Below are 19,821 nucleotides of genomic sequence, written 5' to 3'. Positions count from 1 at the left end.
TGTAAAGCGCTTTGATACACGTGAAAGGCGCTGTACAGATGCCAACATTTATTTATATTTATTTATTCTTTATGTTCTTGAATTACATGTATAACAAATTGAAAATTGCATCTCATTTTTAACCCATTCCATGAGTCATACAGAATGTTCATTGCATTGAACACTTTATATAATGTCACATGCACAGTGCTGATGCTTCAGGTATACGGGTCATTTTTGTTGATAGATCCGGGGACAGATCTTTAAATCTGTGGAACGAATTGACATGATTGAAATTGAGGTATTATCGTAAAATCAAAAACGACAAATTCGAAACGTATACGAAAGTCTTCTTTTTATACTGTATAAATACATATTAGTAAAACCCATACTACGATGTTGATAACACTGGCGTGCGAAGTGATCACAACACATCAACAGGACCGACCTCAGTGTGCGATCGAGTGACACGCATTGGCGACATCGTCGCTGGAATCAGTTATTTGGCTCAAAAATAAAATGGGGTATATCTGTCAGTAAAAACTAACATTTTATAGAAAAGAAATACACCATGGAAATGTTACAAAATGGCTTTCATACATTATCACGAAATTAACGTTAATGTTTTTGACACACTGCAAAAAATATTTTACTCAAGGTCACAACTCAACAGTTGAGTAAAAATTACGCAACATTGAGCTCATATAGGTAACAACTCAACAAATAAGTAAACAAGTACTCAACATTGAGCTCATGTTGAGTAATTTTTACTCATTTGCTGAGTTGTGACCGAAATGAGCTCAATGTTGAGTAATTTTTTACTCAAATTTTTTACTCAACTGTTGAGTTGTTGTGACCTTTTTACTCAGTATTTTTTGCAGTGCAGAGACCATTCATATATAACATGTTAAAAAAATCTTTAAAAATGTGAATAATGTTATTGAGATGAGAAACTAAAGAAGAAACACCTGCTGTAAGTTAATTTGTACAAAGTAGCAAGTTTTGCTATTTGCAGTGAGTGTGAATAATGTAATAGTCACCACATTCCAACAACCCCAAACCTCAGCAATGAGGAAGCAATTCATCAAGTCATAGACTCGTCTAGGATTAAGAATTAAATTGAAATCACCCAACAGAGATTACTATGGGTTTAGATTTCATGACATAGCAACTTTTGTCTTTCATTTTTATTATTTTAGTGATCAAAAAAGTGCAAAATATGATGAAAGTTTCGTGTAAGTCTTAATCACAAAATCCCACTAACGATTTGGGACGGTTCGGGTTGTACATACGGCACCAAGTATAACCATGGACTGTAGAACTATTTCTACAGTCCATGGTATAACAGTGAACATTACTTGTACTGCAATTTGTGTTTTTAACATGTTATTCATAAGACCAGATGATATCGTATGAAATTGTATCCTGCGAAATGGACCTTAGCAGGACCTAAAACATTAATTTGTTAACAACACTGTAAAAACGCTATTTTTAAAATGTTTACTTTATTTTTTATCAGAAATAAAACCTCACAAATCCGTGTTGTAGATTTCACGCATACAAACAATTTCAATTCTAAACTTATTATTGGTACAGATTTTACGCATTTTTTAGTAAACGCTAAAATAAAAGTTAAACTTTAGTTTCTGTTCCAATATAGGCAACAAAACTAATTTAGGATTAGGGTTAGGGTAAAGATTAGGGTTAGGGTTAGCATTAACGTTAGTATTAGGGATAGGGAATAGGGTTAGGGTCAGAGTTAGGATTTGAATCAGGGATATGTTTTTGATAAGGGTTGATAATTACGGCTTAGGTTATGGTCAATGCGGAGGCTGAGGTTATAGGGCGAGGAATAGAATTAACAATAACTACCTTCATAGGGTTTTCTATTGATGACCCTTCGCACTATCACTGTAACTTTAACTTGGCTTGTTATTATGGTTTATATTGATCAGATATGTTTTGGGTCTTATCTCGTAATCTATAAAAATCTACGATTTTGTACGTCAAATCTATTTATTGGACATTGATCCCACTCGAGTATCATCTATAAGATGATTTAGGAATGTAACACAATTATTTAACCCTTCTCCTTTCAAGAAAATTAATCGCTTGTTAAATTGGCGCAATTTATGGGGAGTTATAGTCACAGTTATATGCTAATAGTAATAACCACATATTTCAAGATATATTTCAAGCCATATGAAATGACATTAAGATGACTTGTGTCCACTGTCCATCAATCAAACGAATCTAATCTTATCAATAAGGACAATACCGTAACCACCCGGGTATAAGCCCACCTTCGGTTATAAGCCCACCCCCTATTTTTCAAAACATTCTGGGAACAAGGGTGCACTCAGGTATAAGCCCAGTACTAAATTTTGGCCAAGTTCTTAAATCAAATCAATGCTTTGCTCCCATATTTAACAACAAATATAAAAAATATCAGTTGATAAACATTCCACACAAGTTTATAATTTTAAGAAATTGACATATCAAGATAGAAATTACTGGTACATTGGGCATATACAAATGGGGATGATTGTTCTTATTTTTAAATTCAAGCACTAGCCCTTCCCCGGTTATAAGCCCACCCCCATTATAACATGCATGCAGTCCCAAAGAAGCAATAAAGAGGTTGATGTCTTTGTCGTCGCACTTTTTGGGTTGTTTTCGAATTAAAAAAAACAAAATTACATGAGTGAAAATATGGACTGGGATTGGAAGAGTGACTGTATCATATATATGCCTATTTGTTTTATCCGATTTTGGGCACAGTGACTTGTACTATTATGTAAAGGGCCTACCTTACAGTACCTATACCTTTCTTTATAATTATTTGAAATACCGCATTGCTTTGTTTCTCAATCTGGATTTAAAAAAATCTTCCCAATTGACTCATTTCTAACTACAAATAATAATTTTTCCAAATCCACTATTTCAACAGTTGACTAAAACCATCATACAATAAATTCTCGTCAATAAAGGGGTGCACAGCAAAAGGACATTTTCATTTCTTTCAAACATCTATAATCATTTCTCAAGCAAATACAAGTGGGTAATTTTGGACAACATTTCAATAAATTAACAAAGGCGATAATAAGTTGAAATTGGCATTTAAATGCACTTCAGTGCATTATGGTGAAGCAATAAAGATGATCAATATGTAAAAAATCAAAGAATTATCTGTTTCTTCTTTTGTCAAAACCCTTTTCACTTGACTTCAAAACCACGATTTCGATCAAACCATTATGACAATACAATTGCACTTTCGTCCATTAGTTGCATCTTTGTCACTTGACTTCATACTTCAAATATCACAAATTGATGATCGATGGTTTACGAAAAAGAACATAGATGACAGCATACAAACTTGATATAATGTTCGAGTAGTTCGCTGTTGTGAATTAGTCGAATTGTGCATGATATGAATCATCTTCATAGAACGACACATATCTTAAGAATCACAATACATTTTTCATTAATTCTCTAATCTAGAAAATGAAAATTGATGGGGGGGGGGGGGGTAACGACCATGACTACTCCAACACGTCTTTTCAAAAAGGAAGGATAAAAAATCTGCACAATTTTCTGAAGTCACTCAAAAATGGTTGATATAATGATTATTATGGAAATATCCTTAAACTATTTTCTTTTCAGAAACATCAACAAAAATGTCCTTATGCCGGAATTATAAGATGTGTCTTCCCAGCAAACACAAAACGTTTTCGACATCATTCGCAAAAGGTTATAAAAGGTTGTCAGAAAATGTTTAAATGTCGGGTTATATAAAAGGTATATTAAGGGTATAAAACGTTTTCATAACATTAAAAATCATTATTTTGATAATCTACTGCTCAGCAAACATTAATGTTTTACAGAAAACGTTTAAATGTCGGGTTATATAAAGGGTATAAAAACGTTTTAATAACATTCCAAAAACATTTTTGAAAACTTGATACAAAACATTCTAAACAGAATGTTATTTTGGGGTTGAAAAAATATTTTGTGAAAAATGTTTGCCCAAAATATTTGCAATAACGTTTTAAAAACGTTTTCATGACCTTCATATAACCCGACATTTAAATGTTATTAAAACGTTTTGAAAAAAACATTTTAAGAACATTTCTGTGTTTGCGGGGTGCAAATATTATAACATAATGTTATTTAAGTGTTGACAAAATATTTGGCAAAACAATTTTGCAAAAATAGTTTACAATAACATTTTTGAAAACATTTGAAAAATATTGTTGTAGTGTGTTTTCAAACAAAACGTTTTAAAATGTTTTCATGACCTTTATATAACCCGACATTTTAATGTTATTAAAACGTTTTTATGTAAACCAAAAGCCAAAATATAACTTATTAAAAATGTTTTTAAAACGTTTTTGTGTTTGCTGGGTTTCTTGACATTGTTTGTCTTATTCATTGTAGGGGAATGCACTTAAGAAGTAAATAGTTTAAAACTGAAAAAATAATGAATAACGTAGATTGGGGTTGACGAATTTCTGAATCTCCCTCTAAAAATCTTTGGTATCAGGGAAAATGTATCCATCAAATAACATTAACATTGTCAGTATAGATAATGAAGTAAATATATGATACTTTGTTTATTGTTTCCATAAATAAGTTACTACGGCATAAACGGCTTGTAATGTTTTTTGATGAAACAATTTGTTTTCTCGCAGGACCTGATAGGCAGGATTTATTTCGGGTGATGGGATGCGGGACTTCGATTAAAGTGGTTTACAATTTGGCGCACAAGCCTACATTTTGTAGGCAAACTAAACTGGACGTTATTTATTTATTTATTTATTTATTTATTTATTTATTTATTTATTTATTTATTTATTTATTTATTTATTTATTTATTTATTTATTTATTTATTTATTTATTTATTTATTTATTTATTTATTTATTTATTTATTTATTTATTTATTTATTTATTTGGGGGGGGGAGGTGGGTGGCTACAGCCTACAAAAACTATTGCAGAATGTGAACAAGTATACAGATATGAAATAATACTTACGTTACTAATATGGTTAATAATCCGAGAAGTGCTGTGCAAATAGGTAGCCAAGCTAGGCTGCATCGATGGACGTTTCTACGAGGAATTCTTCCATCATTTTGTGCTGGTTTTGATGTAGTTTTGTCAGTACTGTTGGATTTTTGCTCTGGTTTATTGCCCGAGCAAAACATCTGGAGAAAAAAGGGAATAAACTATTAATCGTCGTTTCAGAGAAAAGCAGCATAAATTCGTCCCAAATTGGCATACATAATTACATATGCTTATAGGCTTTATAGCCTGGTTTGAGTATTGTGAATAAGCCTGGTCCCATCATGACCTAAGTGCGTCTCCACACGGAGCTACCAACCAACCACCCAATCAACCAACCACCCAACCCAACACACCAACAAACAAACAAACACCAAACAACGAATAAAAATAATTAAAAAAAATGTTAGAAAAATAATACGTTAAAAACGCACTTTCAAAAGAGAATTATACCTCTTTTCCCGATGACCCCTTCACTCTGAGAAAACATCAAACTTTGAATGTTTTATTTTGTATTTGTTAGTCGGCTAGTTTAATTGCTTAGTGTTTTGTATCTTTAGAAAACTGTAAGAAAACCTCAAAGTCAATCAGTCCATACTTAAGAACAATATACTTCTACGTGTAAAAATCATTTTTGTCTTTTAAAAAAGAAAATAATTATTACACTGCTAGTTTCCCTCCTTCCTTCCACATGTGCAGGCCTTGATGGCAAATACCAGACACATTATACATTCAAGAGGTAAAGGTTCTAGACAATTGCAAGAACCACAACATGGTTCTTTCTGTCTTTTACATAACCCTTTTCACGTCCAAAATAGTTCTTTCTGGCCTTTGCAGAACCTTTTTAGTTTTACGTAAAACTATTTAAGGTTCTACATACAGAAGATCTTTAAAAGGTGGTACTACACCCCTTGATATATTTGTGACTATTTTTGCATTTTTCTCAAAAAATAATTATGTATATTATAGGGGCAAGGAATCCAGCTACTACACTGGAATTTCAGTGACTCAAGACAAGCGGTACGTTATTTATGATAAGAAAAGAGGTACCGCTAGAATGTACCTCATTTCTTAACATTATAATGAACCACTTGTCTTGAATCACTGAAATTTCAGTGACGCAATTGGAATCCTTGCACCCAATAATAAACATAACTTTTGTTATCAGTGTGTAGTTATTTTTTGAGAAAAATGCAAAATTAGTCACACAATTTATTAGGGGGTGTAGTACCACCTTAAACGAGCCTGTTTAGGCTCTACTTGGAAACTTTTTCTAAAGAGTGTTGATGTTTATTCTTGACAACAGACGTCAAATCTTTTACTTTTTCCCAATCTATACACAGTACTTACTTTTTCTTTCGGTTCAGTCTCATTCAATATTAGTATAAATCCACACGAAATCTATCTTCAGTCAAATTTAAATGGATAATGATCTATCGGCTTCCCCCAGGAAGCAATTTGGCCTAAATGGTGTGGCCTGGCTAATCAACACATCGACTAATCGATATTTATGTATAAGATATGGTTCAACAAAGTAAATGGAATAATCCACTTTTCTGAGGTAGGCGTATTAAAAGCTTAAAAATATAAACTTCTGTCTTAAGAAGGAATTAAGTATTAGTATTTTTTGTTATCCTCTACCAGACTACTTCTGTTTGAACGGCTGAACTCGGACAAAAATAAATGCAAATTTTAAATACATTTTGTATAACTTCTTGGCACTAATAAGATTTTACTTTCAAGCCGAACTAATCCTGACCACTTGAAATATTTCAAAATTGATTGAATGGAAATATTATTAAATTGATTGATACATATTACTCTACATCTATTAATATAATGGTGTTTTATTGCCAATCCAAAGCATTATTAACATTGTAATATTATCCATTAATGAAGATTGTGGTACTAACTACCCGGATTTCTAAACTTTTTTTTTATGGATCTTACGATATTCAAAATTAGAAAATCACCTTAGTAGTAGGCCAGTATATTGAGACGAAGTAATTCAAGCTACTGAAGATCTCCTCTAAATAAAAACGGTAAAATAAAACTCTTTGTAAATTAACCTTAGATTTACAAATGGCGATGAAATGAGACTAATTTGAATATTAAAAAATTGTGATAACGAAAATTAAAGATAAAATGTGTGGCAACAAGCCAAAGTATAAATTTACCATGTTAAGGGGGTACTACACCCCTGGTCAATTTTATGCCAATTTTTGCATTTTTCTCAAAAATTATAGCACATTGGTGACAATTAAGATATGTATATTATAGGGGCAAGGACTACAACTACTGCACTGAAAATTCAGCATTTCAAGGCAAGTAGTTATTGATTTATTGATCAAATACTGGTTTTCCCTCATTTTTGACTGTAACCCCACAACTGTTGTCTGTGCTGAAATAAAATTTACAGTGCAGTAGTTGTAGTCCTTGCCCCTATAATATACATATCTTACTTGTCCTCAATGTGCTAAAATTTTTTTAATTAAAAATGCAAAAATAGGCACAAATTTGGGCAGGGGTGTAGTACCCCCTTAATGGTGTTTACATATTTTGCACAATAACGTATTGTATTGTACCATTCGCAACACATTCTATACGGTCTGATGATGATTTGATGATGGCATTATCATCAAGGGTCCGATGATGCTAATTATGAGTGTGCAATATAAAATGTTTGATGGGTTTTACTTTAACCTTGAGAATCGTCGAGTCATATAAATATTACATAAAATAATAGAGAGGTTGTGATTTCCAAACGACGTGTTCTTACGCCCGTCTATCTTTACAATCGATCTGGTGGCTCTGAAAAGAGCCGTTCATGTGAACTGCCCCTTGTTCACCAAAATGTTGGTGCATGGCCCCGAAAAGAGTCGTACAATAGGAATGCTGACAAGGGATTGGTGTTGGAAGACAAACTCAAGGAAAAGAAGAACTTAGGAAAAGACGGAGAAGAAGAAAATAAGAGAAATAAGAGAAACAACGAGACGAATTAGAGAAAGATAGAGCAGAAGAAATTGACGGAGACAGACGAAGAAACGAAAAGAAGCACAGATGAGGAAATGTGTATGAGAAATGAACGAGGAAAATGAGGGGACGTTATAAAATGAAAATATGGATTTGTTAACATTGATGCAGAAACAGTCTATAATAGGTCTGTCTATAAACCCAATGAATCACCGATTTTTATTTCTGTTATAGCTAATGTTTCATGCTATACATGTATAATATTTGCTGAACTTTTGACTTGGCCAGACTTGGCTATTCTTGACTTTGAAGTCAATATACCTGTAATGATTTGACTCACAACCCAAGGAGCCGCGGGAAGAGCCTGAAAGCACTTCTAACAAATAGATGAAACATCTTCACACGAATTACAACTTATTTCACAAAACAGTCGTGTGGAATGAACGAGTTACATCAACATGATCAATGTAGAGGGGTAATGAAAGAATGCCCTACCTGCAATAGCTGCCGTATAGACATTTGACAATCTGCATCAGCAATTTATGTATTCTACTTCATACGAATATAAAGATATGACACGTGGCAGCTATTGCAGATTGCTGCCTTCTTGCACACACCCCCTGGATGTGTTTCCAATATTGAAGTGTTACGACTTCTGTAAGTAAATGTGCGCATCCACTTGAAATAGTGAACATGTTGGATAAATCGTAACGAAGTCACGTACGTACCAGGGCAAGCTCAATATAATGACAAATACTTGAGTGTAGGTATTTCTACTTCCCGAAAAATGACTAAGCTATAATTATTGAAAAATTCTACATTATTTTTATATTTTATTTTGTTCACTTAATTACTTTATTTCACAGCATTTAATATGTTAAGCAGTGGACATAATAATTCGGTAGGCTACCATTTGGGCAAATAAAGAAAGACTGGGATAAAGACATGATGGTCGAATCTTGAAAATGTTGACTGTGAGATAAAGCTGCTTTGTGTTTTATGTCATTAAACACCTAAAAGAGTTTAGACATACTTTTTTTAACCATCTCCACAGGGGTGTCGACTGCAGTTTTTTGTTTTAATTCAAAAATTTGACAAAATGTACATTTTCATTGTTTGTTTGTTTATAGGTTGGTCCGTGAGGGACACATGCTAATCCATGGGAAATTCATGGACCATTCCAAGCTCATACTAAAAAAAACACAAGCCTGGATACCGGGCCTGGATAGCCAGTGTAGGCTAATAGTAATAAAATGCATGCTGGCCTAGATAGTTTTGATAAACAAAGCAAAAAATGGAAGAAAATAGCAAGGAAAAGGAGAAAGGAGAGAGAGCCACTCCCAAACACAATCATTAGGAAATGAATTTGGAGAAAACCTTATGTTAATAAAATACTATGCTGAGCCACCAGCCTGGATGGCTCACGCTCTAGTAATTTCAGATGATTGAGCCCCAGCAAACATTATACAATCGGCCCGATACTGGCTCTATAAAAGCTGCTATAATGGACCAAAAATGGCAGCCTGTATTGGTCCGGTACGGTCGTGCACACGGGCATTCGACTGGCCCAATAGATATTGCCAGCACTGGGCCAAATTGGGTTGAAATTGGCCCAGTACATGTCCAATTTATTCAATACTGTACTGGGCCAATATAATATTGCCAATATATTCCCATTATGAAACCGTAAGTAAACGGTAATGGTCCAATTTTGGTCCTTTTTTTTTTTTTTTGGTCCACGTCTAGCTGTGCAGTGTTCTTCTATTCCTCTTTACCCGGTTCAGGCATTATTGGTCAGTTTCACCTGTTCAACCAGATATTTTGACCAACTTTGAAAAGGAAACTTACTTGCACTCAGCATTGAATTTGTATTACCTGATGTGCAAAGTATTAAAGTTCGATAACAAACTAAGCTCACAAAACTGAGCCATTGATAAATGAAATATATATTCTATGGTGTCATCAGATAACAATTATGCCTTGCTCACGTAGATTCTTTACAAGGCAGTAAATGAAATATTCGGAACAAGCGTAAACTCGCTGCCTCTTCTTTATAATAATAATAACACGTGGCCCTTCAAAATGAAGATGATAATGATCAAATATTGTATTTTGATAGTAAAAAATGTCAGGGTTTCAAAACCACGCCCACATTAATGCAACATTGGGCCAATACAGGGCCGGTACTCGGGGCCTACAAGCCCGGCCACCAAGTTTCTGCCGCAACTGGGCCAGTTTGTACATGCCGGCTCGATGCCATATTCAGGTAGTCTTCAATTGGCCCAATAATGGACTAAGTATGGCACAGCTTATCCTGATAAGAAAACGGCGGCCAAACATTAACCAGTATCGGATTTGTACTGGCGTTATTCCGGCCGTCAGCCGTGTCCGGTATTGCCAGAAGTAGACCGGTTTAAGCCATTACTGGGCCAATATTACAATGTTTGCTGGGGCTCAGTAATACATCAAAGAATGTCTTCCAATTCATGAAAACAAATAAATAATCAGCTTATCGGATTAAAAGCTTAGAGGGAAGGTCTTGCTGCTCAGCGAGTGTTTGTAATTATCAGAAGGTTTTCTCCAAATTCATTCTAATGTGTACAATTTTGCTCTTAGCCCTTACTTCGAGAGAAAGGAAACTGGAATTCCAATCTCAAGCCCCGATGCAAAGGCTCATGACCATGAAATCAACATGAAAAAATCGTTGAAATGAGTACAAACAAACCCCGTGTTGGTTCAGTTTAATGATTTTTTGAGAAAATATCTCTCATTTGCATTGCGGCTTTCACATAATATTTTTAATTTATTCCAGTCATACATACATTGACTTGATCATGTTGATACATGAAAGTGGCACAGACTGCATTTTGGACGATTTAATTTAAAGTGACATTATCCATTAAAGCTGAATATCTTAGCTTTAGCATTGGGTAGACAGTTCCCAGCTACGCTATTGGGGAGCACAGATGATCCCTTTATTCATTCTCTTGCATCAAACCACGACTTCTGAGAGCAAACAAGTGCAGGGGAGATAACCGTTTTCGCAGCTTTCGGGTAAACATGGTAAATATAACAGTCACACTTGTTCTAAAAGCTTCTAAAGCCAGCAATTTGCCATATCGACGGTTAACGCGGATTATGCCGAAGGCTATGCGTTTAGTATGTCAATGATCATGATTCTTTACCTATTTTCCACTTTATACAAATAACCATAAAGTTCTCGAACTTTTACGCTTTATGAAGTTTCATGTCTATCTTCAACACAAAAGGTCAACAATTTCATATGATGGTCGGCTTTTCCTCCTAGCTACATACACTTTAAGTAAATATCATTAGATTGATAAAGTTTAGGTCGAGGACTTTTAAATGTCAATATTACTTTTTAATGATTTGCCATAAAATTTGCATCGCGAATTCAAAAATCAAAATTATAATAGATATCACTAGAAGGATATTCCGCGTATTGAGAATGCAGTTTGGTGTGTCTGATGTGCTCTCAGGTCCCACAAAAACCCAGGAAAACCAAAACGTTTGTGTAATCTCTCTGCTGGTACCTTTCAGCCACAGTTATTAACAAAAATCTGCTGCTATTTATGATACCAGTATTTCTGTGTTGTACTCCAAGTTTCCAAGTCTTCCGACCGGGCTTGGGTACCATACCAGTGCACCATAATATGATTCCTTCTTTAAAATATCTTAGCTTATTCCAGAAGAAAAACGTACTTACTCTAATTAGGTAGCATTATATTCTCAATAATAAAGGTAGCATTATTTTCTCTCGTCTGGTTCGAGCGCTGTTCGTAAGACGTCCGACTTGCTGTAGGTCCATGGAGACATTAACGCCTGTTTGTTAACCTGTTCCACCATACAGCATTATGAGTGACTGATTATCTTCCTGATTGTGCAATGATTACAGCATGGAGAGGATATTGATCATGCTTCTTGTCTTAACCAGTTTAATTCGTCTTGTTTACACGCTTGTAAACTTATCAATTCAAAGGGATGCTAGAATTATACGGGGGAGACCATACCTATTCACGTTTGGGTAAATGTTGTTTGGAGAGAATAACTGAACACAGAGATGAAGATCTAAACTCAACCCAGAAAGTATCGAAACGATTATAGATGGTCAGATATATCGGGAACTGAAATATTAAGCAAAAACTTATTTAATGTATATCATGGGCGTGTGCAGGATTTGTTACTGCAGGGAGCTGAATCTATATCATTTGCGCCACTAAGTATATTGCGTCGCGCTTGCGCGACGTAGGGGGGTGTATGAGGGGGATGTGCCCCCCTCAGAAGAGAGAAATTTTTGCAAAATGAAGAACCAATTGAAACCATTTGGTGGACTATTTTGCTATTATTATTGTGCACAATTTGAGTTTGAAAAAGCCGAAAATTGGTGAAAAGAAGCTATTAAAAAGCCATTCGTGGACAAGTTCTCACTATTATTAACTGTATAAAATATTACTATAAACATTAAGTGTCGGGTGTCCAAAGCAGAAACCAAAAAGGCGAAAGCAGGGGGGGGGGGGGGGTGTCTGAGGGGGCTTTGGCCCCATCAGAAGTGAGAAACTTTTGCAAACTGAAGGCCCAATTGAAGCCATTTGGTGGACCATTCTGGCACTATTATTGTGTACAATTTTAGCCCAAATTGAAGCCATTCGTGGACAAATTGTCACTATTATTGTATAAATTATTGCTTTTAGTGTTGGGTGAAGTGAAAAGGGGAATTTGTTTATCCATACACACTGTGTATTAACACAGGGGAGTTGGAAAAATTTGCAAAATGAAGCTCCAATTGAAGCCATTTGGTGCATCATTTTTACACTTTCTTTAAGCATGTTAAGGGTCTAGAATAGAGATTTGATTATTTATGTTCACCCAGACATGTTACACACAGCACATTATGGGATAAAGTGGGGGGGGGCAGGCCCCCGGTCAAAAAAGATCAAAATACATTCAATATAAGTTTCCAAAAAGTCCGCAGAAAAATTAGAAAGTGTCTACTCTATAATAAATCACATCGATCATATACATATGCACAATTTTTGGATCGTGGGTTTAGGAAGCTTGTCAACACTGGCAGGCCAAGCGTTTGCGGCGGTCCACGGGGCTGGCCCCCTGGTGGGGCCCGCTTACGTAAGAAAATTTTGTATTTGGTGAACTAAAAATGCATAATTTCAGGCCCTCTTTTAGTCTAAATTCACGATCACCAAATTATCAAGAAAAAAGGGTATATGTGATTTTTTGGGGAGGTGCAGGGCAAAAGGATACTCCAGCCCTCCCCCCGCCAGCCCCACTTAAAATGTTGGGGCATATCTCCTCCATTCCCCTGGATTACCTACGTCTATTCTGACGTATCATAGGCCTGTAAATATGCGCGGCATACCAGGTACTCTAAATCCATTAAGCGGGGAAGGGGGGGGGGGGGCTCAAATATCGTTGGCTATCATTGGCTTTCTTTGTTTCCTTTTCCTTTACTTCTTCCTTTCTTTCCTTTTCTTTCTTCCTTTCTTTCTTTTCTTTTCTTTCTTCCTTTCTTTCTCCTCTTCTTTTTTTTCGGGGTCCGTGCGTGCGTGCCCCCAAAGCCCCCACCCCCCCTGGACACGCTAGTGTATATAAAGCGCAGCTTTCTCCTGCGCATTTTTATACCTCTTTTGTTGCTCTACGATATCATTTGGTCGAGTTATGGGCGCTTGAGTGGCTTCAAGTCGGATTTTGAAAATTGGACTTAGCTCCTATTCAAGCCAAATGCGTTCGTCGTGTACACACACACCCACCCCAAATTGAGACAAATGACACCAATGGGCTCTGTTTACTTAACCATGAACTTTACTTTATTTTACTCCTTCGACTTCCAACTTCAATACTTGCTACCCTTTACTTATCTCTGACTTATCTCATGAACTCTTTCTGCTGACATCTCAATACTTGGTGTGCCCACCATCACTGTCTATCAAAAGCACTGGTCATTTATTGGTCACAGTATACAACGCATTTGGCTTGAATAGGAGCTTATAAGTGCAACTTTCAAAATCCGACTTGAAGCCACCCAAGCGCCCATAACTCAACCAAATGATATCGTAGAGCAACAAGAGGTATTAAAATACGCAGGAGAAAGCTGCGTGTTATATACATTAAATAAGATTTTGCTCTATATTTAAGTTCCCGATATATCTGACCATCTATTATTTAAAAGTGCAATCTTCGCTGCACATTTTGTTAAAGTGTGCACCCCCTGTTACACGTCACCAGAGGCATGCACTTTGCGGTAGGGTAACCGGTAATTGACTCATGTCCTTTCTTGGCTGGAAGCTGCTGGAGGGAGAGAGAGGGGGGGAGATCCCCATTCGGTCATGCCTATACCTCAGACTCTGTTGAAAGGATTCCCCCGGTGACATGGGGCCCACTTCCTCCTCACATACATGCTGTTAAATTGATCTGTCATTTACCTTCTTGATTTTCATAAGAGGAAGGAGTGTTTTGTTTGATTTGATTTGATTATAGGAACAGTCAACTTAATCATAATGTTTTATGAACATTGTCAGACGGTTCGCATCATATATCATTACATTGAGAAGAGGGGGTAGTTAGTGAAACAAATATGCTGTAGTTGATTCAAAATCATCTGGCTGGCCAAAAAAATGACTTTTATGGGACAAGTGTGCGCGAAGCCCGCGAATATTTGTTAACATGGGCCAAAATGTGGACAATAATTAAAAAAGAAAGAAAAGAAAATCAAAATGATTCGATAGAAGGACATTCCTCATATTCAGAATTCAACCTGATAACCAGTGTGTCTGATGTGCCCTCAGATCCCACAAAAGTACTGTGCTAAGGTGGGTGACCGAGCCCTTAAGTGGATTGATTAAAAACAGAAAAACAAAACGTTTGTGCACTCTCTCTCTCTGCTGTCACACTGGCTGTTACCTTTCAGCCACAAGTTGTTAACACAAAATTTAATGCTGCTATTTATGATACCAGTCTTTCTTTGTTGTACTCCAAGTCTCCCGACCGGGCTCGGGTACCATACCAGTGCACCATAATATGATTCATTCTTGAAAACATCTTAGCTTATTTCAGAAGAAAAACGTACTTACTCTAATTAGGTAGCATTATATTCTCTCTAATAAAGGTAGCATTATTTTCTCTCGTCTGGTTCGAGCGCTGTTCATAAGACGTCTGACGTGACAAAAGTTGTAATGTGACACAATTAAAAAAAATCTCCTTAAAATGAATAATTATGATAACTTGACACAAATTCATCTGCTTCCTGTCAAATGTACACACACCTAGTCATCGATATTCATTCTTTTGGGTTATTCCAGTTGAAATCCACACACATCCTAAGGAAGACATGATCTTAATCTTCCACATAGGGAGTGTGAATTGCAAAGGGAGTTACCTAAATGGGGCTATTGTTCACGCTAGCATTTTATATTTTGGTAGGTCCATTTTATCGCTAAAAGGAGCGCAAGGGATGGGCTTACGTTCAGTACAGGTCATTTTGCGCATAGCCTATTTTATTTAAACGATTTAGTACCATGGGCTTTTCCAGTTGGAATCCATTATGGAAGACATATGTTCAGCTCACGCCTATGATTCGAAGGACCTTCCTCTGGATAGAGTCTGGTATAGAGTGGTAGCGCTGGCACTCAGCCAAGACAATGAGGCGTATTGCAGCACTGCGAACTTGATCCTTGTAAACGGTTGCTCTGCCTCTGCCATTAAGTTTATTTGCAACTCTCCTCAGAACGCCCAGTTTCTGTCCTGCTCTGGATGAGACGTTAGAAATGTGCTTTGTCCAGGTCAGCTTGCTGTCGACTGTGACTCTCAATATCTCCAGGGCCTCCTTCTCAGCCAGTTTGGTGATCATGCCAAGCAGAAGATCTAGCTTGGTTGGATTTCCTTTTCTTGATATTGTTTTTGCCTTACATTTTGATGGCTTGAAGGTCATCTTCCATCTGTCTGCCCAGATCCTCATTTTCTCCAAGTCTCTGTTCAGGCTAGCAGTAACGGCTTCAGGGTTGTCTCTAGATGTAATCTCACAGAACAATGTGGAATCATCTGCGTAGAGGCAGAGTTGGTTTTCACACAAGACAGAGAACAAAAGTGGACCCAATATTGACTCCTGGGGAACTCAGTGATGCATTGGTGGAGGAAGTACTTGATGACTGGCCAGATAAAACAACTTTGATGGAACGATCTGTCAGGTAACTCCTAATCCAGTTGAGCAGCTTTGATTTTCCCTCTTTTACAAAATTATTCACTTTTATAGCATTTGTATAGCTTTTTTAGATATAAAATGTATCTATTATGACAAAATTGGTGGCGCTATTTAGTTACTGGAAATTACTCTTTCAAGCTTTTAATACAGATAATTCCTTTTATTGTTTGATGAAATATATTTATAAAATTTCCTTGTTGCTTGTTTCACCTATTCCAGCTGTTTTAATGGCAGTATTAATCACCTACCCCTTGCAAATAAACAAATATGATTTAGGATAAATAGCGCCATCTATAGTTTGCATTTAGTTAATAATGAAGCCAATTTTATATACATCAAACAACAAACAACCTTGGGAAAACTCCCTTGGAAAAGTAAAGCTCAAACAGCAGGTTGGGTGGTCTTGCAAGTTCGGCGCTACACTCCTTCAGGACACTTGCAGGGATTTCATCAAAACCAGTAGCTTTATCTGGTTGCAGATTGCTGAGAAGCTGCCTGACATCTTTTCCATTGAGCATGTTGTTGAAAGCTGAACTTCAGGAGCAGAACTGGAGACCTGAGCGCAAAAAGTACTTAAGTTAGGAAATGTAACTTGGGATAATGTGACGTGAAAAAATGTGATCCAGGCAAATTGATTATCAGATAAATCAAAATATTGATTTTAGACTCAAGTACTTTTTGCACTCAAATTGGAGTAATAATATTCACGGCTAAAAATCATCAAAGATTTCCTAAAATTGCTAAAAAGTGAACTGTTTTGATATATATATAATGTTTGTACATGGAATATTCTAGAAATTCAAAGGAAAATGCTAATTAACATAGTGAACAAAAGATTCATATTTAGTGAAGTGGTGGCGCTATCACAGAAACATATCTAAGCTTACGGTTAACGTAGAAGGCCATTTGGAGAACACTAGCATAGCAACTAGGATAGTGACAACATAGTCTTCAGGACTTGGGCTGAGACTGTGGTAGGCCAGGGGATTCCCTGTGGTAGACAGGATCTTAGACATTGCCGGATCTTGGATCAAGAACTGAGACCATCAATTAGAATCCCATCAGAAATTCAGCAAATTAAGATCTCCAGGCTTAGATAAGTAACCACAGCAAAAGGAAATTTGTGTAATAATTTTAAGTTTATTTCTTGTATGATCTTATATTGTAATTTGATTGACAGCCATACTGCACTAATTAATCAATAACCATAAGTTGTTTGATATAATAAACAGTGTCAGGTCAGGTATCCAAGATTGCAATGCCTGGCATCAGTACTGTCAGAATCCTTCGTCTCACAACCGTTCAGTCTAAGTCTGTGAGCAATAACAGATCCAATGGCACCATAGCTGGATCCCCGTGGAGTCCATCCCACCTGAAATGTGCAATGATGCGGCCCTGGCGATGATTTTGAAATGAATTCCATTGTCCGTGTTACACGTAGACAAAAGAATGATCTAACAATATGTACGCATGTTTTGAACGCCGTATAAATGCACGGTCTACGCAGCACGTGTGGAGCATCGCAATCCCTCTATTATCGATTTTAAACGGCTTTAATCCACGCAATTGAGCAGTAACGATCACAACACCAGATTGGTGCAGAGGAGAACTAGTAATGGCCTAATGAATTCTCGCTATTCGCAATAAGTGCGCCGCCAGCGGTTTGCGATGTAATCGTGATGTATCATGGGAAAAGGTCGACATCAAGTCCGCGCAATACGAATATTACCATGCTATTACATAGGAACACGTGACAATATTTTTTAGTTTGTCACATAAAGTGTTACCGCGAATCGATACTCACCAATACTTAATAATGTGATTTGAAATGTGCACAATTAATTTTTTCTCTATCGATTTGCGTGTAATACCGTTATATTGACAAACTAATAATATTGTCACGTGTTCCTTGTAATAGCACAATGGTAATATTCGTATTATCGGGACTTGCGATGTCGACCTTTTTGACATGATACATCACGATTTTCCCATGATACATCACGATTACATCGCAAACCGCTGGCGGCGCCCTTATTGCGAATAGCGAGAATTCTCACTTACTTTGCTTGTTGGATTCGTCTATAGGAAAATTATTAACTGACTGAAAGGCAAGTCATTTTGAAGGAAAGAAGACAAAATATTCTCCTCCACTACGTCAAGCTGTTTCCTTATGTTTACTTTGTCTTTTTCTGTACAACTTAATTGACCTTTGACACTTTTGGCACATGCCTACTTACCCAACCACAGGTCGTACACGCACACAATTTATATTTTTGTGATGCAGAACCCTATGGGGTCATAGATCATTTTGAGGGTCATAGACTCAAAATAACGCTTGATAACTCCCTCTTTTGGATTCAGCAAGTCCAAATTAGTTAAGATACATAGGTCACCCACCTTTACTCAAAAATACTTCAACCATTTGATACAAGCACATGATATTTTCATATTTTATTCCTACTTTGTCAAATATTGAATAAAAAAAGCATCTGGTCTAAGATCCACAGTTGTCTATGATTAAAGCCATAATATGTGATTTGCTTCACAGTGACGCCCTCAATTTTACTTGGATTTCTACTTTTTGCATAATTATAATGCCCAGTGGACTGTGTGATATATACTAAAATACCACGTAAAAGACTAAGCCTGAAGTGCTTTAATAACAGTAAAATTTAACATTTTGTATTAAAACCGGGTCGACCCGGTTTTATTCAGAGTTCAACGATCGAGTGCTTGCTAACATGTACCGTGGATGTCAGCTTGTAATGTACACACGTCGAGCGCGATGCTCTGTGCAGTTTATATGTAATACGATCGGCGAGCGTAGTACACGCATTGTAGGCGTTGGAATGAAATCGCAATTTTCTTCGTTATACCTCATTTGTTTGGTTCGAAATTAAAAGGTGATACTGTGATCAGTAAAAACAAACATTTAAATAAGAATCTATTCTTTATGCAAATCACACATTATTGCTTTAAATCACAACAATATCGGCGATTTTATCAATTTCCCTGTTCTGCTGAAAGCTGACGCAGTGTACGGCTAAATGTATTGTTACACGATGTTTCATCGTTATGGGCACACTTGTTTCTTTGTATCCCCATGTCACATGCTATTAGGTGTTCTATTTGTTACAGACGTCTAAACGTACTTAGCTTTTCAAAAAGTGGGTTAAGTCACTGTAGGCCGGGGTTTAATCCGTCAATCTTTTGTCTTGTGTACTGTTTACATGTAAATATAGACAGACTTGTCTCCAATATATTCAGTGTCGTTTGGGGTCGTTTGTCCTTTCCTAAAGCTAGAAATATTCTTCTTCCAAGACATTATTTTTTGCTGATTTATAATCCGATGGGGTCCTAGAAGAAATTTAGGTTAAGATTGGTTTCCAAAGTTTCAAGTTCGCGCAGCTCTGTTAATGAGCATATATCCAAAATGGCTGCCGGACGCCATCTTGAAAATTGAAGAATTGAACCACTGAACCCCTTGCCCAAGAATGATGTACAATACCAGTTTTAAGGCGTGTTGGGATGTATTCCACAAGTTAATGAAGAATGCGGCTTAAAATTTGATTAAT

At 36.3% G+C, this 19,821-nt stretch overlaps 1 protein-coding gene across 2 annotated transcripts in view; it reads right to left on the bottom strand.

Moving 5' to 3' along the window:
• The window catches only part of LOC140155744 (DNA damage-regulated autophagy modulator protein 1-like), a 31,410-nt gene extending 16,201 nt beyond the window's left edge, over positions 1–15,209 (bottom strand). The window contains exons 1-2 of one of the 2 annotated variants that reach the window (XM_072178693.1): positions 15,120–15,209; positions 5,014–5,183 (exon numbers count right to left, since the gene is read on the bottom strand). In XM_072178693.1, coding sequence (XP_072034794.1) covers positions 5,014–5,183 — 170 coding nt within the window. In that variant the 5' untranslated portion in view covers positions 15,120–15,209. Of the gene's footprint in view, positions 1–5,013; positions 5,184–11,740; positions 11,964–15,119 lie in introns of those variants that run through there. The other variant, XM_072178692.1, reaches the window with a different exon arrangement.
• Between the last annotated feature and the right edge of the window lie 4,612 nt (positions 15,210–19,821).

The sequence above is a fragment of the Amphiura filiformis genome, chromosome 6, assembly GCF_039555335.1.
Source record: "Amphiura filiformis chromosome 6, Afil_fr2py, whole genome shotgun sequence".
Taxonomy (NCBI): Eukaryota; Metazoa; Echinodermata; class Ophiuroidea; order Amphilepidida; family Amphiuridae; genus Amphiura; species Amphiura filiformis.
Note: the sequence above shows the minus strand (reverse complement) of the source record. Positions and strands in the feature narration are given on the sequence as shown.